Raw genomic sequence first — 20,069 nt, forward strand, 5'->3', positions numbered from 1 at the left:
TGGGATTGCTTGGAAACTGAAATTTTGGTTCCATTAAAGTAATTAATTAGTTTTCAGAAAATGTATTTGTCAGAATTTTAAAAGAAAAAAAAATAGTACACAAAATTACCCTCTCACATATTCTGTATGAATACTGTACCCTTTCCTTATTCTTTTCTGCAGTTCTATTAAATGTATACTGTATACACAGTAATTTTAAAAGCTTCATCTATTGTTATATTTACAGAACTATTCCCTTGCTACTGATTTTCATTCCATGGACCAAAACTGGATTCTGAATTCAATGGGGTATCATGATGATATCCCTTCCTTAGTAAAGGAACACAGATGAAGAAGATAGGGAATTGGTTCACATTGAATCAGACCATTCATTTCTCTAGTGCTGCATTGGCAGCATTGACTAGCAATCATTCTCCAATCTTTCAGCAGAGGTTTATCCGGTTCTAGTTGACAAAGTCAAAGACTGCACCTTGGCTCTTCTGCATGAAATTGCAAGATCAGTGTTTTTCAACTTTAAGATATGTGGACTTCAACTCCCAGAATTCAGCAGCCAGTATTGATGTCCTCAAACCTTAAAGTTGCTAAACAATAGCACTTAGACTTATATATCGCTTCACAGTGCTTTACAACCCTCTCTAAGTGGTTTACAGAGTCAGCATATTTCCCCCAACAATCTGGGTCCTGATGGGAAGGATGGAAGGCTGTGTCAACCTTGAGTCTGGTGAAAATCGAACTGCCAAACTGCAGCCAGCAGTCAGCAGAAGTAGCCTGCCAGTACTGCATTCTAACCACTGTGCCACCACAGCTCTTAAGCAGTGGTGGGATGCTACCGGTAGCAGTGGTGGGAGGCTCTGCCCATCCGCCCGGACACTTCTGTGCATGCACAGAAGCTTCACACGTGCGCACAAGCGCGCATCCGTCCATGAGCAAACTAATAGCGACAGGTTTTGAAACCTGTCCCTGCTCTTAAGGTTAAGAAACACTGTGCTAGGCCATACAGCTATATACAGCCAGTCTTCGACTTACAACAGCTCACTTAATGACCATTTGAAGTGACAACAGCACTGAAAAAAGTGACTTATAACCATTTTTTACAGGTATGACTGTTGCAGCATCCCCATGATCATGTGATTTACCTTTGGATGCTTGACAACTGACTCACATTTATGACAGTTGCAGTGTCATAAATGTGAACACCTTTTGCAACCTTCTGACAAGCAAAGTCAATGAGGAAACCCAGATCCACTTCACAAGTGTGAAGTGATTTAACAACCGCAGTGATTCACTTAACAATTGTGGCAAGAAAAGTTGTAAAATGGGGCAAAACACACTTTTTCCATTTCCCCCCCTCATTTTATTTGATTTATATACCGCCTACTCCCGAAGAACTCAGGGTGGTGAACAGCCACAAGATAAAACACATAAATACAAAATTTAAAAGCAATGTAAAGCCGAATTAAATAATTTGGCCCAAGACAGATTTAAAACACCCCAATAATTTAAAACAGATTAAAATTTACATTTTAAAAAGGAAAAAAAGGGAAAAGATTAGGCCAGGCCAGCCTGATGGAATAAAAAGGTCTTAAGAGCGCGGTGGAAGGTGCGCAGATCCGAGATCCTCCGTATCTCCGGGGGGAGCTCATTCCAGATAGTAGGTGCCCCCAAAGAGAAGGCTCTCCCTCTGGGGGCCGCCAGTCGACATTGTTTGGCCGACGGCACTTAACAAATGTCTCACTTAGCAACAGTAAATTTGCTCAGTTGTGGTCATAAGTTAAGGACTACTTGTAGTCTACAGCTTAATTCATCAGGGCTGCTTAAGTTAACATAATGTTTGTAATGTTTTTTTCTTTGGCCAACTGGGATGTTGGTTTTTTTTGTTAATAATGTTTTTGTTATCACCAGTAAGTTCTGTTTGAGAATGAAAGATGCTACATAATGTAATCTATTCCACTCTACAATGTATTGAAATCAAGGCGCCACAACTTTGGATGCTCAAGGACCGGTGGCAAACCTTGCACTGTGCATAAAGGGCCATATTCTATCAATTGGTGGAGCTAACATCTATTTTCTCCCAGACAATTAATATTTTTTAAAAAAATCAGTTTTAAAGCCTTTCTGACTTTGAAGGCTGGATGTTGGGGGAAGCATGGGATGCAATATTTTTTTGTATCTCTTATGTAGGTAATGACAAGAGGCGCTTTTATATTAAGAGTACACATAATTAAAACCTCAGCTAAGAGTTCCAAAAGAACACCACACATTAACATCTATGAAAGATGGTTATTAGCTAGAATGGCAGATTGCCTCTTTCCTTGGCTTTAAAAGAGCAATGCCATGTGTTTTTAAAATACAGCAACTCATGTGTTTTCAGTCTGGACTGTCATTGGAATCAAATCCAATTGTTTCACAGTGCAAGTCTTCCAGTAGTCGTACAACAAATGAGCAATGGCAGACAATCCTCAAAAGCATATATCAAGTCAGATTTCTCCAACCTGGTGTCAGTCAGACACAGCAAACTAAAATCCTATTCTGGGGGCCTTTTAATATAGTAAACTGGATGGGTTTATATCAGCTCTGCTCTCTCATCAAAATACTGCATGCCAAGGCAGCTCACAAAATATTCTTTTGTCATCAATACTATGCTGATGAATGAAAAGAACAACCTCTGAAGAATCTCATGCCACATGGCTCACTTCCCTAAGCAAAGTAATCTAAACTAACTGCAGGCTCTTATACCATATACACATTTGCATTTCACAGCCATAATTTCTAGTTTGGATAGTAGGGAAAGCTGTGTATCTCAACCTTGGCCAGGTATGGCTGGCTGGGGAATTCTGGGAGTTGAAGACCACACAATTTCAAGCGGTCAAGGTTGAGAAACGCTGGTCTAAAGGATTGGGTGCTGGAGTGAAAGATCCAGACTGAGATTTTCTTTCCTTTACAGCTATAGCGAGACTTTTCTCAAGAATCGTTGAATTTGTATGTAGCTATCCCTTTGATAATTTTTTCAGTTGTTAAGGGATAGCTTCTTCATTAGATCAGTTTGCTTACTGGATCTAATGTCCCAGGGTCATATGATCCCCTTTTGCAACCTTCTGACAAGCAGTCAACGAGGGACCCAGATTCACTTAACAACCGTGTTACTCAACAACTGCAGTGATTCAGTTAACAACCGTGGCAAGAAAAGTTGTAAAAGGGGGGAAAACTTACTTTAAAAATGTCTCGCTTAGCAACAAAAATTTGGGACCCAATTGTGGTCATATCTCAAGGCCTACTTGTAGTTTCTGTCCTTTCTGGCTTTGCTCCAAATCTTTCCAATTCTAGAACTCTTTCCATGTAGAAACACTTTCACAGAAGTATGATTTCTCACTCCCTAAATCTTAGAAACATTTTTGAGCTATCATGAAAGTATCCTTATCACTCCTGGCCTCACAATTCAGAGAACCTTTCCTGAGGTGACCAGCACTCCCTCAACTAGCCAAACCAGGAACAGCATAAAAAACCTGAGGAGAATTGCTGTATAACTGCCCTTTCTCTTCATTCCTATGATTTATATTCTGCCTTTTCACATAACAATCCTACTGAAGCCATGCACAATTCAGAAAATTAGCCTTACAATTATCCTTATAAGCTCCAGTGAAATATTCCTATGGGATAATACCATGCAGCAGATCTCAGAAGCATGTTTATTTGAGAATTATCGAATTTGTAGACTTTGCTGCAGAGACTTGGAAACGAACAAAAAGGGCTTGAAGACACTTGAGAGGTTTGAAATGTTTTATGGCTCTAAGTTTACATGAATGAAACTCTTGTAATTAGTATATCTGAAAGTGCGGAACAATTTTGGCAGTTGATGTGTGGTGCAATATTTAACTATTTATCTTTTCGTTTTGTTCACTTACCACAGTACTGTTGGTGACAGTCCAATATGTGGCTATTCCCGAAGCACAGAAAACCATAGTAAAACAGAAGAAACACTACAATAAAAAAAGGACATCAAAATAATTCCTTAGTAAGCGCTGCCATTGCTACTTCAAGTACCTTATCTAGTGCATATATACTTTTAATATACAAATTTTAAGAAATAGAAAGGTTGTTCTTCACAGCCATAACAGAACAAAAATACTTACTGATAAAAGACAGTATTTCTTCTATTTCCTTCAATTAATTTCAAACCTAGCATATTTAATTGATTTAAATTGAAAGACACGGAGACATAATTTTTCCTCTAAGAGCAAATGGATTTGCCTGCCTGCCTGTGAGTGAGTGGGTGTATTTTGAGAGCAAGTATTGTTTTGTCTTGAGGTTTCCCTTGTTCTTTTGTTAGGTTGGGCTTGGGCCAAAAGAGAGTGATTAGCTCAGTCACCCAAAAAACCTCCATGGCTGGAGAGGAACTTGAATCTGGATCTTCTTTGGTGTCAGAAAGTCAAAACTTTGCACCGGTCTTCAGTTTTTTTTCTTTTCTCTATTTTTTATACATTAAAGCAAACAGAAATCTGATAACATAAAAGGAATGTGAGCAACACATGATTAGGACATATATTACTTTTTAAATTTTTTTTCTTAGATGTTCATGTATCTGAACAAAAACGACAAAAATGACAGTAAAAGTGACACTGAATGCAAGTTTTAATCAGCTAATGCTTTTAGTTAAATGAAGTGCAGCGGTTATAGCTTTCGGCCCCACAAATCATTTCTAGCCATGTTCTTCCGAGGTGCTTTCCTATATATTTCTTCCTCAGAACAATCTTCATTTTTTATTTCAGTGTTTTTGTGCAGGACTCCATTTCAGTGGGTTAGGTCATGATTTTCTGAATAAAAGAAAGCAGTCACTTTAGTTTCTTGTGATGTACTTGGTTAGTATAATAGATTGGCAAAATAAAAATGAACAAAATTGTGGAATCGATTGAAAGAAAAGCAGGGCAGTTTATTGAATAAATATGAAATTATTATCTCTGTGTAGGAAACCCAACAGAGCAAAATCCTGCAGACTGCCAAGCTCTTAAAAATCCTTTTCAGAACTTGGCCAGTTTGTTCAGACCAGATTTTGTTTATACGATCATGTCCATGCATGCAAAAAAGGAAATGCTTATTTAAAAAAATGTCTGATTTAAATTTCCATGATAACCAGCTGGAGTCATGAATTGTGAGATCACAGAGATGAAGCAATCTACTATTCAACAAACTTACGTGCGTTACATTGCCAGAATACATTTCAAAATCCCTTTTTCAGCAATATCTTTGTTAAAGCAATGTAAGCATCACAAAAACAAAAATGGAAACTTTTTGCAATTTGTAGTTCTCTTATTTAAACTATAAAATCAGATGATGATCTGGAAATCTGACTTGGAATTTTTCTGAATAAATACTCATTACATCCTTGGGTGGACATATTGCAGGTACCTCCCCTTTAAGAGATTTGGGGCTATGTGAGAAATGAGCCTTTTTTCTCCCCTGATATCCTTTGGACAATCTCTTATCAAAAATCCAGAAAACACTTTTTCTCCTGAACTTCAGGAAGACTTTGATAATAGGGCTACTCAGAAATACAAACAGTTGCTGACTTCTAGTCATTGGATGCCTATTTCAGTGGTGGGTTCCTCCCAGTTCTGTCCTGTTCGGCCGAGCCGGTAGCAGTGATGATATGACGTCACCGAACCAGTTCTCCCACCCCCGCCCCCCCACCCCCGCACTCCCCCACCCCCCCACGTTATTCTTACCTTTTATTTGGTCCCACCCCCAATCTATTGCTGCCTCCTGAGTCCCAGCTGATGACTAGAGGGAAAAAAACTGTTTAAACTCTTGCCGCGGGGCTTCAAAGGGCCGTCCTACAGCTGATCAGTCTTAAAAGCAAACAAATGAGTTGGGTCGTAAGTGCGAGGACTTGGTCGTGAGTGCGAGGACCTTCCAGAAATGACTCTGACCAGCTAGCCACGCCCACCTAGTCACATGACCTCCAAGCCACACCCACAAAATAAGCCATGCCCACAGAACCGGTAGTAAAAAAATTTAGAACCCACCCCTGGCCTATTTATATTAATTTTATTAAAGGTAAATGTTCCCCTCGTACATATGAACTAGTCGTTCCTGACTCTAGGGGGTGGTGCTCATCTCCATTTCAAAGCCGAAGAGCCAGCGCTGTCCGAAGACGTCTCCGTGATCATGTGGCTGGCATGACTAAATGCCAAAGGTGCACAGAATACTGTTACCTTCCCACCAAAAGTGGTCCCTATTTTTCTACTTGCATTTTTTATGTGCTTTCGAACTGCTAGGTTGGCAGAAGCTGGAACAAGTAATGGGAGCTTACCCCGTTACGCAGCACCAAGGATTCGAACCGCTGAACTGCAAACCTTTCGATCAACAATCTCAGTGTCTTAGCCACTGAGCCACCATGTCCCTTTTATTAATTTTATTACTGATGTGTAAATCTATTGGGCTTGATTAATTACGCAGGATCCAATCTGGGTTGATCATTGGGACCAGAGGTTTGACCCTCCAAGCTTTCAGACTTGTGCTGGAGCCCATCCTCAGGGAACTTCTCTTTTAACTGAATGTGACAAAGCATGAGTCTGAAAATTTGGAGGACTAAATCTCTGGTCCTGGTGACCAACCCAGATTGGATCCTGGGATATGTATATTTGCCTTTATTCATTGATTAATTATGTTGATTTATTTGAATTGTAGTGACATATTTTGATTTTTATTGTGGATTGCCATGAGTCTTTTGGAAGCACATTGACATAAAGTTAGTAAGTAAATACATCAATTCATCAGTCCCGGACGTGATTTATTAATCTTAAATATATACACAGTCTGCCTGACATGGCCTCAAACCATCTTGACGCATGTCTAACTCATTAGAGTTCATGAGCTGTGCCCCCAACCTCTGCCAGTTTTAACTGTATTTTGTTTGGAAGGATGTTCTGCTTTCATTGTATTATTGCACAAAAGCATTGATAGCTATATTTATTAAACAAATTTATACAGCCACCCGCTCAGTTTTTGTACCACCCACTTTCAACTGGACTGAGCCAAACTGAGTCATCTTCAAAACTCAGAAATGAGTTTCCAAACCAAATATTATCATGCTGATCACTACTCTACTGACATAAAACTGTTGATGTTGCTAGGAAAGCTATTGGTTCCAGGTACTGTATATGCATATTAATCTCACCTGAATCATATAAAGTAATACATTCAGTATATGGATCTTTTGCAGGTGATTAGTTTTTCTTTGCAACATAAAGCAAACACTTTCAGCATGCATACTAAGTCAGCTAAACCAAGATGTTTACCTTTTCTTTTGCAAGAAGCTTTTACTTTTCATAATTACTGGTCCTCAGACTTGTTACAAAATCACCACTAATTAATCCCTTGACAGGAAAAAATAAGTCCCAAGCACAGTTTGATTCTACCTATACTGCAGCTCATTAGGCCAGTATGTTGTTCTTTACTTTTTTATAATAACTGGAATATATGTAATATTGTTCCATTCACTTCCTTGAAATAAATTAGCCCACTGATTCCTGTATAAAGCTGACATATAAAAAGTGGCATTAAGATAAGTTGTCATTGCCTACTTTGTGAGACTAAGAAGTACATTTATTTGCAACTCAGTCTTTATTACATGAGCTTTAATGTTTCCTTTTGAATTACGTAGGTAGCCATTTTTCAAAAACGGATACACAAGAACTATAATATACAGTCCAATATCTAAGATGACTTGCAGAAAAATAAATATCAATGCATGATAGGAATGCCTCAATCCAACCAGAACTTGTTGCTGTTGCTATGGAAGGATTTAATATTGGTATAAGTAAAGAATCATAGGATTGGAAAAGGCCATTTCGGTCATCAAGTTGAACCATCTGCTCAATGCAGGAATCCACATTAAAACATTTCATAAAAATTATTGTTTAGCTGTTGCTTAAATGTAGAAATTCAATCAGTTTCTCCTGAATTGGAAAATCAGGCTCTACACTTCTTAAGAGTAGTCAGACAGTAACAGAGAGGGCACAGAAGGATTGGAAGCAAAAGATGGGAGAAATCTCTTCTATTTTTTAAAAAAATTAGAAATTATTATTATTTAAAGGACAAAATAGAATACATTGCAAATCCATACGATTCAATCGTTTCCCAAACGACAGCTTTCACAGAGCAGCTGTTATTTTGATGTACTTTCAAATACAAGACAATCTTGCCCCGTCTGTAACCTCCTGATAAGGTCCCCGCAGAGTTAGACTTGTGCGGAATAGTTCAGAAGTACTAATAGTCTTAATTAAAAATAGTCTTAAAAATAGTAGTATCATGTTTCCCCGAAAATAAGACCCTGTCTTATATTTTTTTGAACCCTGAAATAAGCGCTTAGACTTATTTTCAGGGAGGTCTTATTATTTTGGGGCACGTGGAACAAGATGGGGCTCCTCTTGCCGTCTTACCTGATTTCCAGCTCTGTGCTTAAATATTTTTGGGGAGGGCTTATTTTCAGGGGGAAGCTTATTTTAGCGCATGCGCTCAAAAGCCCAATTGGGCTTATTATCAAGGGGTGTCTTATTTGGGGAAAACAGGGTAATTAGCTGTTTCTTGGCAACAGGCCTTCCATAAATCCAAGATCATAATAGTGAATTCTGATTCTTTGGCTTTGTAACAAAGCAAGGGAATGATGCCTTCTTTGGTTATGCTAAACATATTCATAATAGATGCTTTTTAGAATGAAGCTGTTAGGAGGAACTGGAAGTGCTCTACCAAACCTTAAGGATTCTAACATGAATTGCTAGAGGAAGTTTGCCAATGTGTTTCCTCTAGATTTAGGAAATGGTTAATTCCTAGCAACCTAAGAATGAATGTGTCAGTACTGTACACTGCATATACCTTCTGGCTGGTAGGATGCAGGCAAGCATATATATCAACTTGCAAAATCAGAGATCCTAACTTGCACAGAATAAAGTAGTCAAGTTTGGGGTACATTTGGGTTTTGGTTGTGCTGATGGCATACCGGACAAAATGTGCCAAACCAAACTGGATGTGGCATGGTTATGACTTGGACAAGTAACCCCATCCTCTCTCACACACACATACTAAAAATAAAACAAAAATAAATAATCAATAGCAGCATGAATTCCTTCATTATTACATACCTCTGAATTTGTGAGCAAATCTAATGCAGTATATGGGGAGGGGGAAATCTTCCCTCAATTTATTCATTATTTATTTATTGGTTTGATTTATATGCCGCCCTTTTCCGGAGACTCAGGGCGGCTTACAATGCATTAAGCAATAGCCTTCATATTTTTGTATATACCTTCTTAATAGGGCTTTCGCCCCCCCCAAGCGGTGTTCTTTTTTATACAAAGTCAGCTTATTGCCCCCACAAACCAGGTCCTCTTTTTACCTACCTCGAAAGGATGGAAGGCTGAGTCAACCTTGAGCCTGGTGAGATTTGAACTTGCAGTAATTGCAGGCAGCTGATGTTACTTAACAGTGCTTTATTCTGCTGCGCTGCCAAGGCTCAATATAGATAATCCTCTCAAAAGGATTGTTTCACCTTGTAATTTGGTGTGACCCAGAACCATATATCAATGTCATGGCAAGTCTAGACAATAAGACTAGTAACAACAGGGAATGAGATGTTTGGGATGACAGAGATACTGAAAATTATTGAGGTATACTAAATCTTCTCTGGCCTGTTGCACATGCTTGCGTGAATTATTTATAGAGTATTGAAATAATAGGGCAGAGCTTCGATTTATGTGCTTTGCAAGAAGGGCATCCATGTGCCAATAGCATGGCCTAATTGATCTTGAACATAAAGCTGCTATCAGGTTAGCATTGTGTGAAAATGTATAGCAAGCATTTCTCGTGTTATCTAACGTCACTGGTAACACATCTATCAGACACATTGCTTGTGATAATGCTATATTTATAAAGGGCATTGATCTTTCCCCGTCTACACACACACACAAACACAGCCAGCCGAGGGTTAAGAAAGTACTTGGCACGCACACAGGTCGTTATCTCAAACTTGGCAACAATATAAGCACCGTCTGCCAAGAGCTTTACTGCAACAGATAACATAAAATTACATACGCATTGCAAATAGTCCAGCAAAACAATATCCCTTCGGCAGCTTCAGACGTTGTTCAAGTGACTAGCCAGAGTTAGTTTTTGTTCGTCACAGAGTTTTACCAGCCACCACCCTCTCTTATATAGTCTCTGGGGTGTGGTCCAGTGACTCAGTTCTAATCCCTAGCACGCCTCCTTAACTGCTGCAACCGTTTATCACGCCTTCGTTGGCGTGCATCCGGGAACGACAGCTCTCCTTCCTCGCTCTCATCCAAGACACCTGGCTCCTGGCTAATCTCCTCTCCCTCGGCCGGCACCTGAGACAGTGCCAGAGGGGAGGGGTCTGGAGAGGGAGGCCTGGCTGACTCCTCTCCCTCATGTTCGGAGCCTTCTTCCTCCGATGAGATAGGCTCAGAGGGCGGGGCCACAACAGGCATGATTAGTTTAGAGTGTAATGGAAATAATAATAATATGTATGTGGATTTGATTAGAGAAACTGAAGAATTTGCTTCAGGAAATCCAGGCAAATTCTAAAACCAATTCTGAAACAGAATAGGAGATTATTTATTTAACTTGAATGAATGAGCCGTGGTGACGCAGTGGTTAGAATGCAGTTCTACAGGCTAACTCACTGCTCACTCCAGGAATTCAATTCTGACTGGCTCAACCCCTCCATCCTTCCAAGGTCGGTAAAATGAGGACTCAGATTGTTGGGGGCAATATACTGACTCTGTAAACCAATTAGGGAGGGCTGTAAAGCACTATGAAGTGGTAAATAAGTCTAATTGAGCCGAGGTGGCGCAGTGGTTAGGGTGCAGTACTGCAGCTACTTCAGCTGACTGCTAGTTCAGCAGATCAGCGGATCAAATCTCACCGGCTCAAGGTTGACTCAGCCTTCCATCCTTCCGAGGTGGGTAAAATGAGGACCCAGATTGTTAGGGGGCAATATGCTATTTAGTATACTGTCTTTGGTATAAGCCGCCCAGAGTCCTCAGAGAGTGGGCGGCATAGAAATATGACTAATAAAATAAAAATAAAATAAATAAGTGCTATTGCTATTTATTGAAGAACCATCTTTACATTGAACCAAGTCTCAGAAATATAATTTATTGCCTTATAGAAATATAATTTATCATTACATACTGTAAAACATTATTGTAAGCAAAGCATAAGCTAAGAGGAAGCCATTTTTAGTATCCAGTTTGTAAATTTCTAATAACATACGAAGTTAGATAAGATTTTGTTTTAGGTAATATAGATTTGGAACAGTGAGGGGAAAAAATCCTTCCCATGTTAATTTGGTTATGTCTTTCAGTTGCATGACATTGATTTTAACATATATTTTCATGTACATTATTTTCTATGCAATAGAGATTGTACAAGATATCACACACAGGCACTTTCCAACATATCTTGATATCTATAATAATTTCCAGAAAGTATCCCAAGATGGAATCACTTAGGATCTTCCTTGAAAGTTATTCCCACTTTAAATACAGGTATATTTCAAAAATAGTTTTTAGAAAAATCTAACTGACGTTTATATTATTCAACAACAGAGCCTACTTACAGCTGCCATAGCACCTTCCAGTTCTTTTATTGTGGCAACAATGCTCATCAAAGCAGCCATAGCCAGAATGATGCTCAGACACATCCCAATGTAGGAAACTGAAATGAAGTTAATACAGAAAAAGGTATACAAAACTCTGTATATTAAGGTCTCTTCTGATAACTATCCTGCAGCATCAGAGTAAGTAAAATAAAAATATATGGACATGCCCATGTTCTTTTTTTCTTGGCAAGAATATTGTTAAGATCCTCTGACTGGGACTTGGTCACTGATCTCCGCTTGACTCCTTAGCTGGACTTGGTAAAAGACTCATAGATATGGATTGGCCAGATTAGAATCTTTATGGTAGCCAAGAATTAAGACATATCCAAGAGGTGATTGGCTGTCAGTAGTAAAAGGATGTAAATGACTTTCATAATCTTGGGGATGAAATTATTGCCTTCTTCCTTTCTGAGTTCATGGGTTTTTAAGTGGCATTTGGGAGCCTTGACACTGAATGATGATATTATGTCTTTGTAACAGCTATATCGCTGATCTGGGTCCTACTTCAAGTGTGAAGAAATAGAGGAGATTTGCCACTGTTTTTTTCTTTTACTTTCCAGTCTAATCTACAGACCTACAACTTCCTGATACCAGTGTCTCCCATTCTAGAACTAAGCAAATCTGACATAACTGTGTTTTTGAGATCAACCAAGTTCAGCCAGATATTCATATTTGTTTAAATGTCTTTGTAATAACCAATGCTAATTTGCAGCTAGCAACCTTTGTATCTTGGTTTCACACATTAATTCCCAAGATAACTGAGTTGAATTCTACTAGTAAATAGAAGTATTATATGGATACATCTTGCTTTTCTTTCCAAGCTAGCCACTCAGTGGCTCTCATAATAAAGTTCCAGCATGTGAGAAATAAGGCTACTGATGAAATTTTTTAAGATTGATTTTCTAGTGTTGTGGGAAATTGGTGTTATGCAATCCGTTCTTTAACAGAGGAGAACCCTGAACACTAAACATCCATCAAGATACATGGAACACTTGATCTTCATTTTGGAAATTGGGATTTTCTCCATTCTCTCTGCAGGTGGACGATTGAGTTCTCAGGTCTACATTCTATTTTGTTTTATTTTCTGTGCTTAGTGCCCTTGTTACTATAATTAGGAGGTTGGACTGGATGGGGAAAAGGGCCCTCTTGACTCAATATGATTCTGTAGACTGATGATGATGATGATGATGATGATGATGATGATGATGATGATCCATTCAGCCCTATCTGACTCTTGGCGATTCTATGGGCCAGGTTTCTCTGTGTCTTCTGATCTTGCACTACTTCTTTGCGTTGTTCTATGCTCTGGCTAAATCATTACAAATTCCTATTGATCTTTTAATTATTTAAATTCAGTTTTAAAATTCAGTTACATACAAGTATTCTATCTTGAAAATTATCTCTTCTTAGAGCTGTCATGTATTTTAGGAATTCTCACCATATGTATTTACTGAATTCATATCTTACTTTTCCTCTTGAGGCAGTATATGAGAAAATCAACTTAATTTTATAATCTATAATAACTTCTCTATAAGCTAAGTTTGGATTGAGAGAGTATAGTGAACCGAGAGAAACTCTGTGTGTTTTGAAGTTGAGGGAGTATTTGGAATATGGGCCTCCCCAGTCAAAGTTAACATCTTAACTAACTCCACCAATTAAATTTATCATTTGTTCATCAATCAAGAAATTTATTAGCTGATCAATATAAGATTAAACCAATTGAAGCCAGAACCTAATTGAAATAAATTATATATATATATTCCATATAAGGAATGTAAATCATAGAAATTTAGATCATGATCAATCTTTAAAACAAACAAATGCCAAATAGAACAAAACTCCTATCTCATCAGTGAAATAAAGTACTTTTAATTTTGTACTCCAGTATTAGAGACTGAATCTTGAATATCCCAATACTTACCAATAGTATGGAAATTTCTGTAATAGGAGTTTGTCTCTGAAGAGGCAGAATTTATAACAATGAAGTGTTTCCCACTGTGGGTGATAATGGCCAGTACGCCAACTGATACTCCAAGTAGCTAAGAAGAGAAAAGAGGCATGTTTATAAAGTTGGAATGAGGACTAGAAAAAGCCAAGCTCAAGTTAATATTTATCATGACATACTTAATTAAATAATGAAAAACATGGATATAACTGTTTGGGTTTTATTACCTATATAGGCTGGTGGGAAGAGGCAAGTAAGACTAAGTTGGGATCAGCATATCAAAGGTACAGAATTACAGATAACCACCATAGAGCAGCAAAGAGATACAGAAAGTTCATTGCTGCCATCTAGTGGTCATTTGCAAGTTTGTAGTCCTGAGCTATAGAATTCTAGAGAATTTTAGCAATTCTTCCCCTATTGATCCCAATCAAAAACAAAACAAAACAAAACAAAACAAAACAAAACAAAACAAAACAAAACAAAACAAAACAAAACAAAACAAAACAAAACAAAACAAAACAAAACATAAAAAGTGCCAGTTCGGCATTGGCTCATCAATTCTCAAGCAAAATACAGCCTCCTTACTTATACGTAGTTAATTCAGAATATGAGTTTGGCTACTTGCCTCTTTCTTAATCTGTCACAATGGAACTGGGCAGAAAAAGTTATTCACTGTGATTCACAAGTATTTCCACCCTCCGCTTAAAAGATAATAAGGATGAGCAAAATTTATCTCTGTCCCTAACAAAGTAGTCGAACAAGATGGGGGGGGGAAAATCAACAAACAATTCAGAAAAGATAACACAATCCTTTGCCCAGCTCAATAAACTACAGGTAGTCTTCAATTAACAGTGGCAATTGGGTTCAGATCTGCCATTGCTAACCAACATGATCATAATGCACGGCCTCACACTTAGCACTCTGGAACTCCTGATTGCAGTGGTTAAGCAAATCATGACAGGTTGTTAAACAGGACCTCACATTATCATCATTTGTGACCTCCTGCAGCTCCCCTATTGACTTTTGACCAGCAAAAAAAAAGTTGCAAATGGCAGCCACATGATTGTAGGATGCTGCAAAGTCATAATTGCAAGCTGGGCGCCAAGTACTTGGATCATGAACATATGGCCTGGGGACACGGCAATAGCCAAACTCCAAGGACCAGTCATATCACTTGTTCAGCATCGTCCCAAGTTTGAATGGTTACTAAATCAATGATTGTTAACTGAGGCTACCTGTAAGCACATTGGTACCTGAGCTGAACTGATTAAGTGTGATTTGGTTCCAGGTGTTTAGATTCTGCTACTATTTTTTGATTCCAATAAAATAGATAATTCTATCTGTTGGCTTGCAGGAGTGCTGCTGCTGCTTCTGAAATATTCTGATGAGAAGGGAATAAACAGGACATGCTTACTTTTATTTCATGAGATATTCAGGATTATGGACTGGGAGAAATTTGCCTCGGGGAATATTTGAGGGGGAGTTTTTTAATAGGGCTGTAAAGAACTTTCCAATTTGCTTCCAAGACTGAATCCAGAAGTTTCCAACTTTTTTTTTGCACTTCACAGTATGGGAAGGAATATATAGAAAAGCAAGATTATCACAAGGAGATGAAGTCTTTAGAGAAAGAAGTTACTAAGACTAGCTATTTCAAGGGGCAAATTTCCAGGACAAAAAGCTAGTCCCTTCACTGAGTCTTTCAGTTCTGGCATGTAGACACCCTTGGAAACAAAGCATTGAGCTTTGTCCACCTTTTATTCTCATTTTCTAAGAATGCCTGTGAGAACTCAATGTCACTCACGTCAAGGGGTCCCTCGCCTGGCCCCTCCTCTCCCAGCCATTCCTTGTCACACACAGCCTCAGCGTATCTATAGTTCTGTAAAAATGTTGTTCACATTTTTTCAACTTTATTATCTACATACTATAGATGTACTTTCATGGACCACTGAAAGGAGGAAATGGCTCACATGCTTTGCCCAAGAGTGTGATAGGCAACATGTTTTTAAGGGGCTGCCAGAAAGAATGTATAGGCAACGTATTTTCCAAAGCACCAGAAGGCAAAACAAGAAGCAATGGATGGAAACTGAACAAAAAGAGAAGTTAAGTTTTCTCCTAAAACTAAGGAGAAACTCCCTGACAGTGAGAACCAATATAGGTGCAGAAATATTTCAGTCATAATTTCATATATAAAATAGCCATTCATGCATATTGTTCAAAACAGTAATTAATATTAGGGCTGATGTTTGACAGCAAGCGTAAAAGTCAAAGATCACAAGAGTGCTTCTTTCTCTGTATGTATACAAAACATCATATACCAGGAATAGCATATTAAGATGGACTTATGCAACCTGATGTACAAAATAAACACACACATATTTATGCCCTGGACTATAGACATTGAATGCATGTAAATCCCTGAAAAATATGTGGTAGCCCTGGGCAAAAGAAAGGCAGTAAAATCATTCTAGGTGTAGGGACAGTGTAAAATATTAACACATGATAATAATGGAACAATTAAAAATAATAGCACAGAGTTTTTTTTCTCTCTCTCTCTCCCTTCCTTCCTTCCTCTTTCTTTCTCTCTTTCTCTCTCTTTCTCTGTCTTTTTGGGGGGAGGGTGTTTGTGGCTATGACAACTACTTTCAAAATTGTTACTGGATATTTCCTTTTACATGAAACTGCTAAAAGGCTTTTGCAGTCATATAATGGAACAAAACATTTTTAATGGTAAAAGTAAACTGATATATGAAGCTACTTCTAAATAACTGTGTAGGAGAGGAATAAAACTTTTTCTGAAAATTACTTGGCGCAATTACACAAAATTAGAGCTGTAATGTGTGGTAATATTATTTATAATAGAATTTTGGTGGAGGAAATAGAGTAGCAAAGAGATTGACACATTGAGAACTACATGAAAGGAACACAAAAGTGCTAAAGTCACTGTATATGAGTTGGGTAGCTATATAAATTTGTTTAATAAATACAATGGGAAAGGTCTTTGGGGATTCCAGAATTTACATGGCACTAATTGGATTTTTGAACTCCCTTTTATTGTGAGACATAATGGACTAGTTTTACACTGTAACTAAATTACACAAGAGAATGTAGTATATATATCAAAAATAATTCAAAAACAATTTAATCTGATACATTGGGTTAAGTGATGTAGGGCTTGATCTAATTTCAGGCAAGTTCAAGCCTCTGTTAAGAGATACCTGCATTCTCTCTCTCCCTTCCTTTTTCTTTTTCTTTCTTTTTCTTTCTCTTTCTTTGTCTCTTTCTTTCTTCTATCTTTCTCATTCTTTCTTTCTCCCTCCCTCCCTTTCTCCTTTCTCCCTTTCTGTGAAGAACCCCAGAAGGCCTTTGGTAGGAGGAAGAAAAGCCAGACGTTTTGAAACTCAGAACATGCCCATTGATCATCTGGCATTCTTAGAGCTCCACTATTGATTAGCTTAGCCTGAGCAAGGATAGCTAGCAGCCAATTACAATAAGCTCTCAACTCAAGCTCAGTGCATATGGGGATCCCCAAACAGTGAGGATGAAGTGTGAGTAAAAGGGTTTACCCTTCCCTCCCTCCCTCCCTCCCCCCCTCTCTTTCTTTATCCCTCGCTTTCTCCCTTCCTGTAAGGAACCTCAGAAGGCCTTTGGTAGGAGGAAGAAAAGCCAGACGTTTTGAAACTCAGAACATGCCCATTGATCATCTGGCATTCTTAGAGCTTCACTATTGATTAGCTTAGCCTGAGCAAGGATAGCTAGCAGCCACTTAACAATAAGCTCTCAACTCAAGCTCAGTGCACATGGAGATCCCCAAACAGTGAGGAAAAACGTTTTGTAGCTTAGCCTGAGCAAAGATAGCTAGTGTAGGGCTTACAATAAGCTCTCAACTCAAGCTCAGTGTACCTGGGGATCTCCCTAAACAGTGAGGATTTCTTTGTTTCTTTCTCCCTTGAAGTCCCCCCCCCGCAGCCATTTTTGCTTCCAGGGGGCTGCAGGGAGTCTTGCTAGGCACCCTCCCCATGCCCCATTTTGGCCTTAGCAAGCCTCCCTGCAGCCCCTGGGAGCCAAAACGGGGCGCGGGGGGGGGAACTCCTGTAAGGGGTGGGGAAGGTAAGGTCATGAGCCCGGTAGTGGTGGCGCAGCATGCTCGGGGGGGGGGTAGTGCGACTTATATTTAGGCAGGAGGCGGCAGCTCAGTTGGGGCACAGGGCAGGCGCCACGTGGGAAGGCAGCTTAGGCAGGCAAGCCGCCCAGGTGATGAGGAGGAAAAGGAAGTGCCTGGGTGGGGTGGGGACTGGTTCGGGGGCGTGGCCAGCCAGCAATTAATACCGGTTCTGTGACCCTCGCCAATTTATCACTACCAGTCCTCCCGAACCAGTGCGAACCAGTAGCAACCCACCACTGTATAGCGGGCTCCAAGCTGGGGATCTCATCAAGTCTGTCACATGCATTACAGACCAGGGCTGCAGCTTGGCTTGGACTTGTGAGCTTCATCCAACCAGGGCTGCAGAGAAAAATATTGCTGAAGAAATACTCTCAACGAATCCTTATGGGAGGGGTAAGAAGTGCTTAGAATGTTGTCAATTGCTCCATTCTAAGGCTCCCTCTGTTCTGGTCACATGATCAAGAGGGAACACACACACACACACACACATAACAGCTGCAACACAAGTGGAGGGCCCAAAGACACATGCACACCTCACATGCACACCTCTAGATTAGGAAGAAAGAGCACACACTCATACACAAATGCCACAGGTTACTTCTTTACATAGCATAGATAGCTTCTTTGGCCGCTGATGAAAAAGGGCTTGGAAGGAATTTCAGAAGCTACCATTTGCTTCCCCTGTTTAAATTATTTTAAAAGTCATCCAAAGCTGCATCTCCCAAGATTTACATTACTGAGCAAAATTGTTTTAAAATCTGGTGCTACATCACTTTCCATTTTTAAAAAGCCTTTAAATTCGTGTTTCTCACACATAATAATAATATAATGCTTTCTGGGCAAAGAAGCGTGTGCTTATCTGCCTCTGCACAAAGGCTGCAACGTTAAGATCTTTCTAACTTTCAAGACTACATTTCTAACTGCAACTGACAAAGGGAAACCACAAGCCACTGGTTAAAACAATGTAGTGCTGTGCAGTCCTGATAAGACCTTCAGCATTGTAGAATCCTTCAGTTTAAGTTCAGACTCCCTAAAACTATTCGGCACCATTAAGAACTCTCATAATTAAATTACCCCCTTATTAAAATTTCAGCAGTCAACGTGGTACAGCGTACATTTGCTACGTTTCCCGTTTTATTACCATAATGAAGAGGCTGGTCACCAGCAGCTGGCATTTCGTAGCTCGGACCCAGGATCTCTTTCCCATGCCTTCCATTTCTTATCACTAACTATTAGAGAAGTTGCTAAAGGGACTGCCAGAAAAAGTTGCATCATTGCATCTTGGGAAATGTAGTCATAATGACGAACTGTATTTGTGGTTTTGTGTGTGTGTGTGTGTTTCGTTTTGGTACACTTTCATGTGACTGTTTTATTTTGATAGCCTAGAAAAAAAAGTTCCCAGTGGCACACCCATCCTCAATTATCGTGTGCATATCGTTCATTTCACCATAGAAGTGACTGGGATATCCAGAGGCAAGCTAAACGATCCTGAGCTGTTGGATAGTTTTTGAAAGGTCAGATGTGACCAGAATGAACATTCAATTTTAGACTGACCATATATATAATATATATATATTACCCCAAAGCTGGTCAGTCCCAAGATCATTTAAGAAAAGTATGTATCATAGATAGAAAAATATTTGTGTTGGCAAATAAACTTCAATAATAAGTCAATACTTTCTTACCCAAACAGAGGAAAAGAATGACCTTGGTTGAGCAAAACAAAACAAAACAAAACAAAACAAATAAACTAACAAAAAACAGTGGGAGCAGAAGCAACTTCCGACTTCCTGCCAGCTTTGCCTGTATCAGAAGTTAGAAATCACAATCACGCAGCCATGGGGAAGCTGGTTTGAACATTGTGGAAACTTTAATTCCACAGGAGTAATGGACTTTTTTAAACACATTCTTTAAGTTAGCGCATTTTAGGTACCTTGATTCAAAAATTATTGCAGTATTTTGCACCATTTGGGCTAATTTGAAAGTACAACAGACAGACACATTGAGAGTTTCAGTAGCATAGATATCTGATCAATGCATAAATGCTCTATAGGCATTGGCTGAATAACAATTATTTGGACAATTGGCGTGGTCTGTAAGCATATTTTACATGTTTTTTATGTAAAGAACAGCATATATTCATACTGTGCCTATATCAAGCAGTGTCTATCTGGTTCTCTAATATATTAACATCCACCTTCAGATGTTAATGGAGCTGAATGTTTATAGTGATTACTGATATTCATCAACATCGGATTTCTTTTGACCAGAGGTTTGCAGTTTTTCTG

The 20,069-nt window shown here is 39.0% G+C and overlaps 1 protein-coding gene across 3 annotated transcripts in view; it reads right to left on the reverse strand.

Annotated features, from left to right (window-relative positions):
• The window catches only part of TSPAN32 (tetraspanin 32), a 43,725-nt gene extending 24,713 nt beyond the window's left edge, over window positions 1-19,012 (reverse strand). For 2 of the 3 annotated variants that reach the window (XM_034416884.3, XM_034416885.3), the window contains exons 1-4: window positions 18,923-19,012; window positions 13,596-13,713; window positions 11,633-11,730; window positions 3,903-3,977 (exon numbers count right to left, since the gene is read on the reverse strand). In XM_034416884.3, coding sequence (XP_034272775.2) covers window positions 3,903-3,977; window positions 11,633-11,730; window positions 13,596-13,713; window positions 18,923-18,997 — 366 coding nt within the window. In that variant the 5' untranslated portion in view covers window positions 18,998-19,012. The remainder of the gene's footprint in view (window positions 1-3,902; window positions 3,978-11,632; window positions 11,731-13,595; window positions 13,714-18,922) is intronic. The other variant, XM_060687730.2, reaches the window with a different exon arrangement.
• Between the last annotated feature and the right edge of the window lie 1,057 nt (window positions 19,013-20,069).

This window comes from Pantherophis guttatus, chromosome 1 (genome assembly GCF_059756535.1).
Source record: "Pantherophis guttatus breed Tessera chromosome 1, ASM5975653v1, whole genome shotgun sequence".
In the NCBI taxonomy this organism is placed as follows: domain Eukaryota; kingdom Metazoa; phylum Chordata; class Lepidosauria; order Squamata; family Colubridae; genus Pantherophis; species Pantherophis guttatus.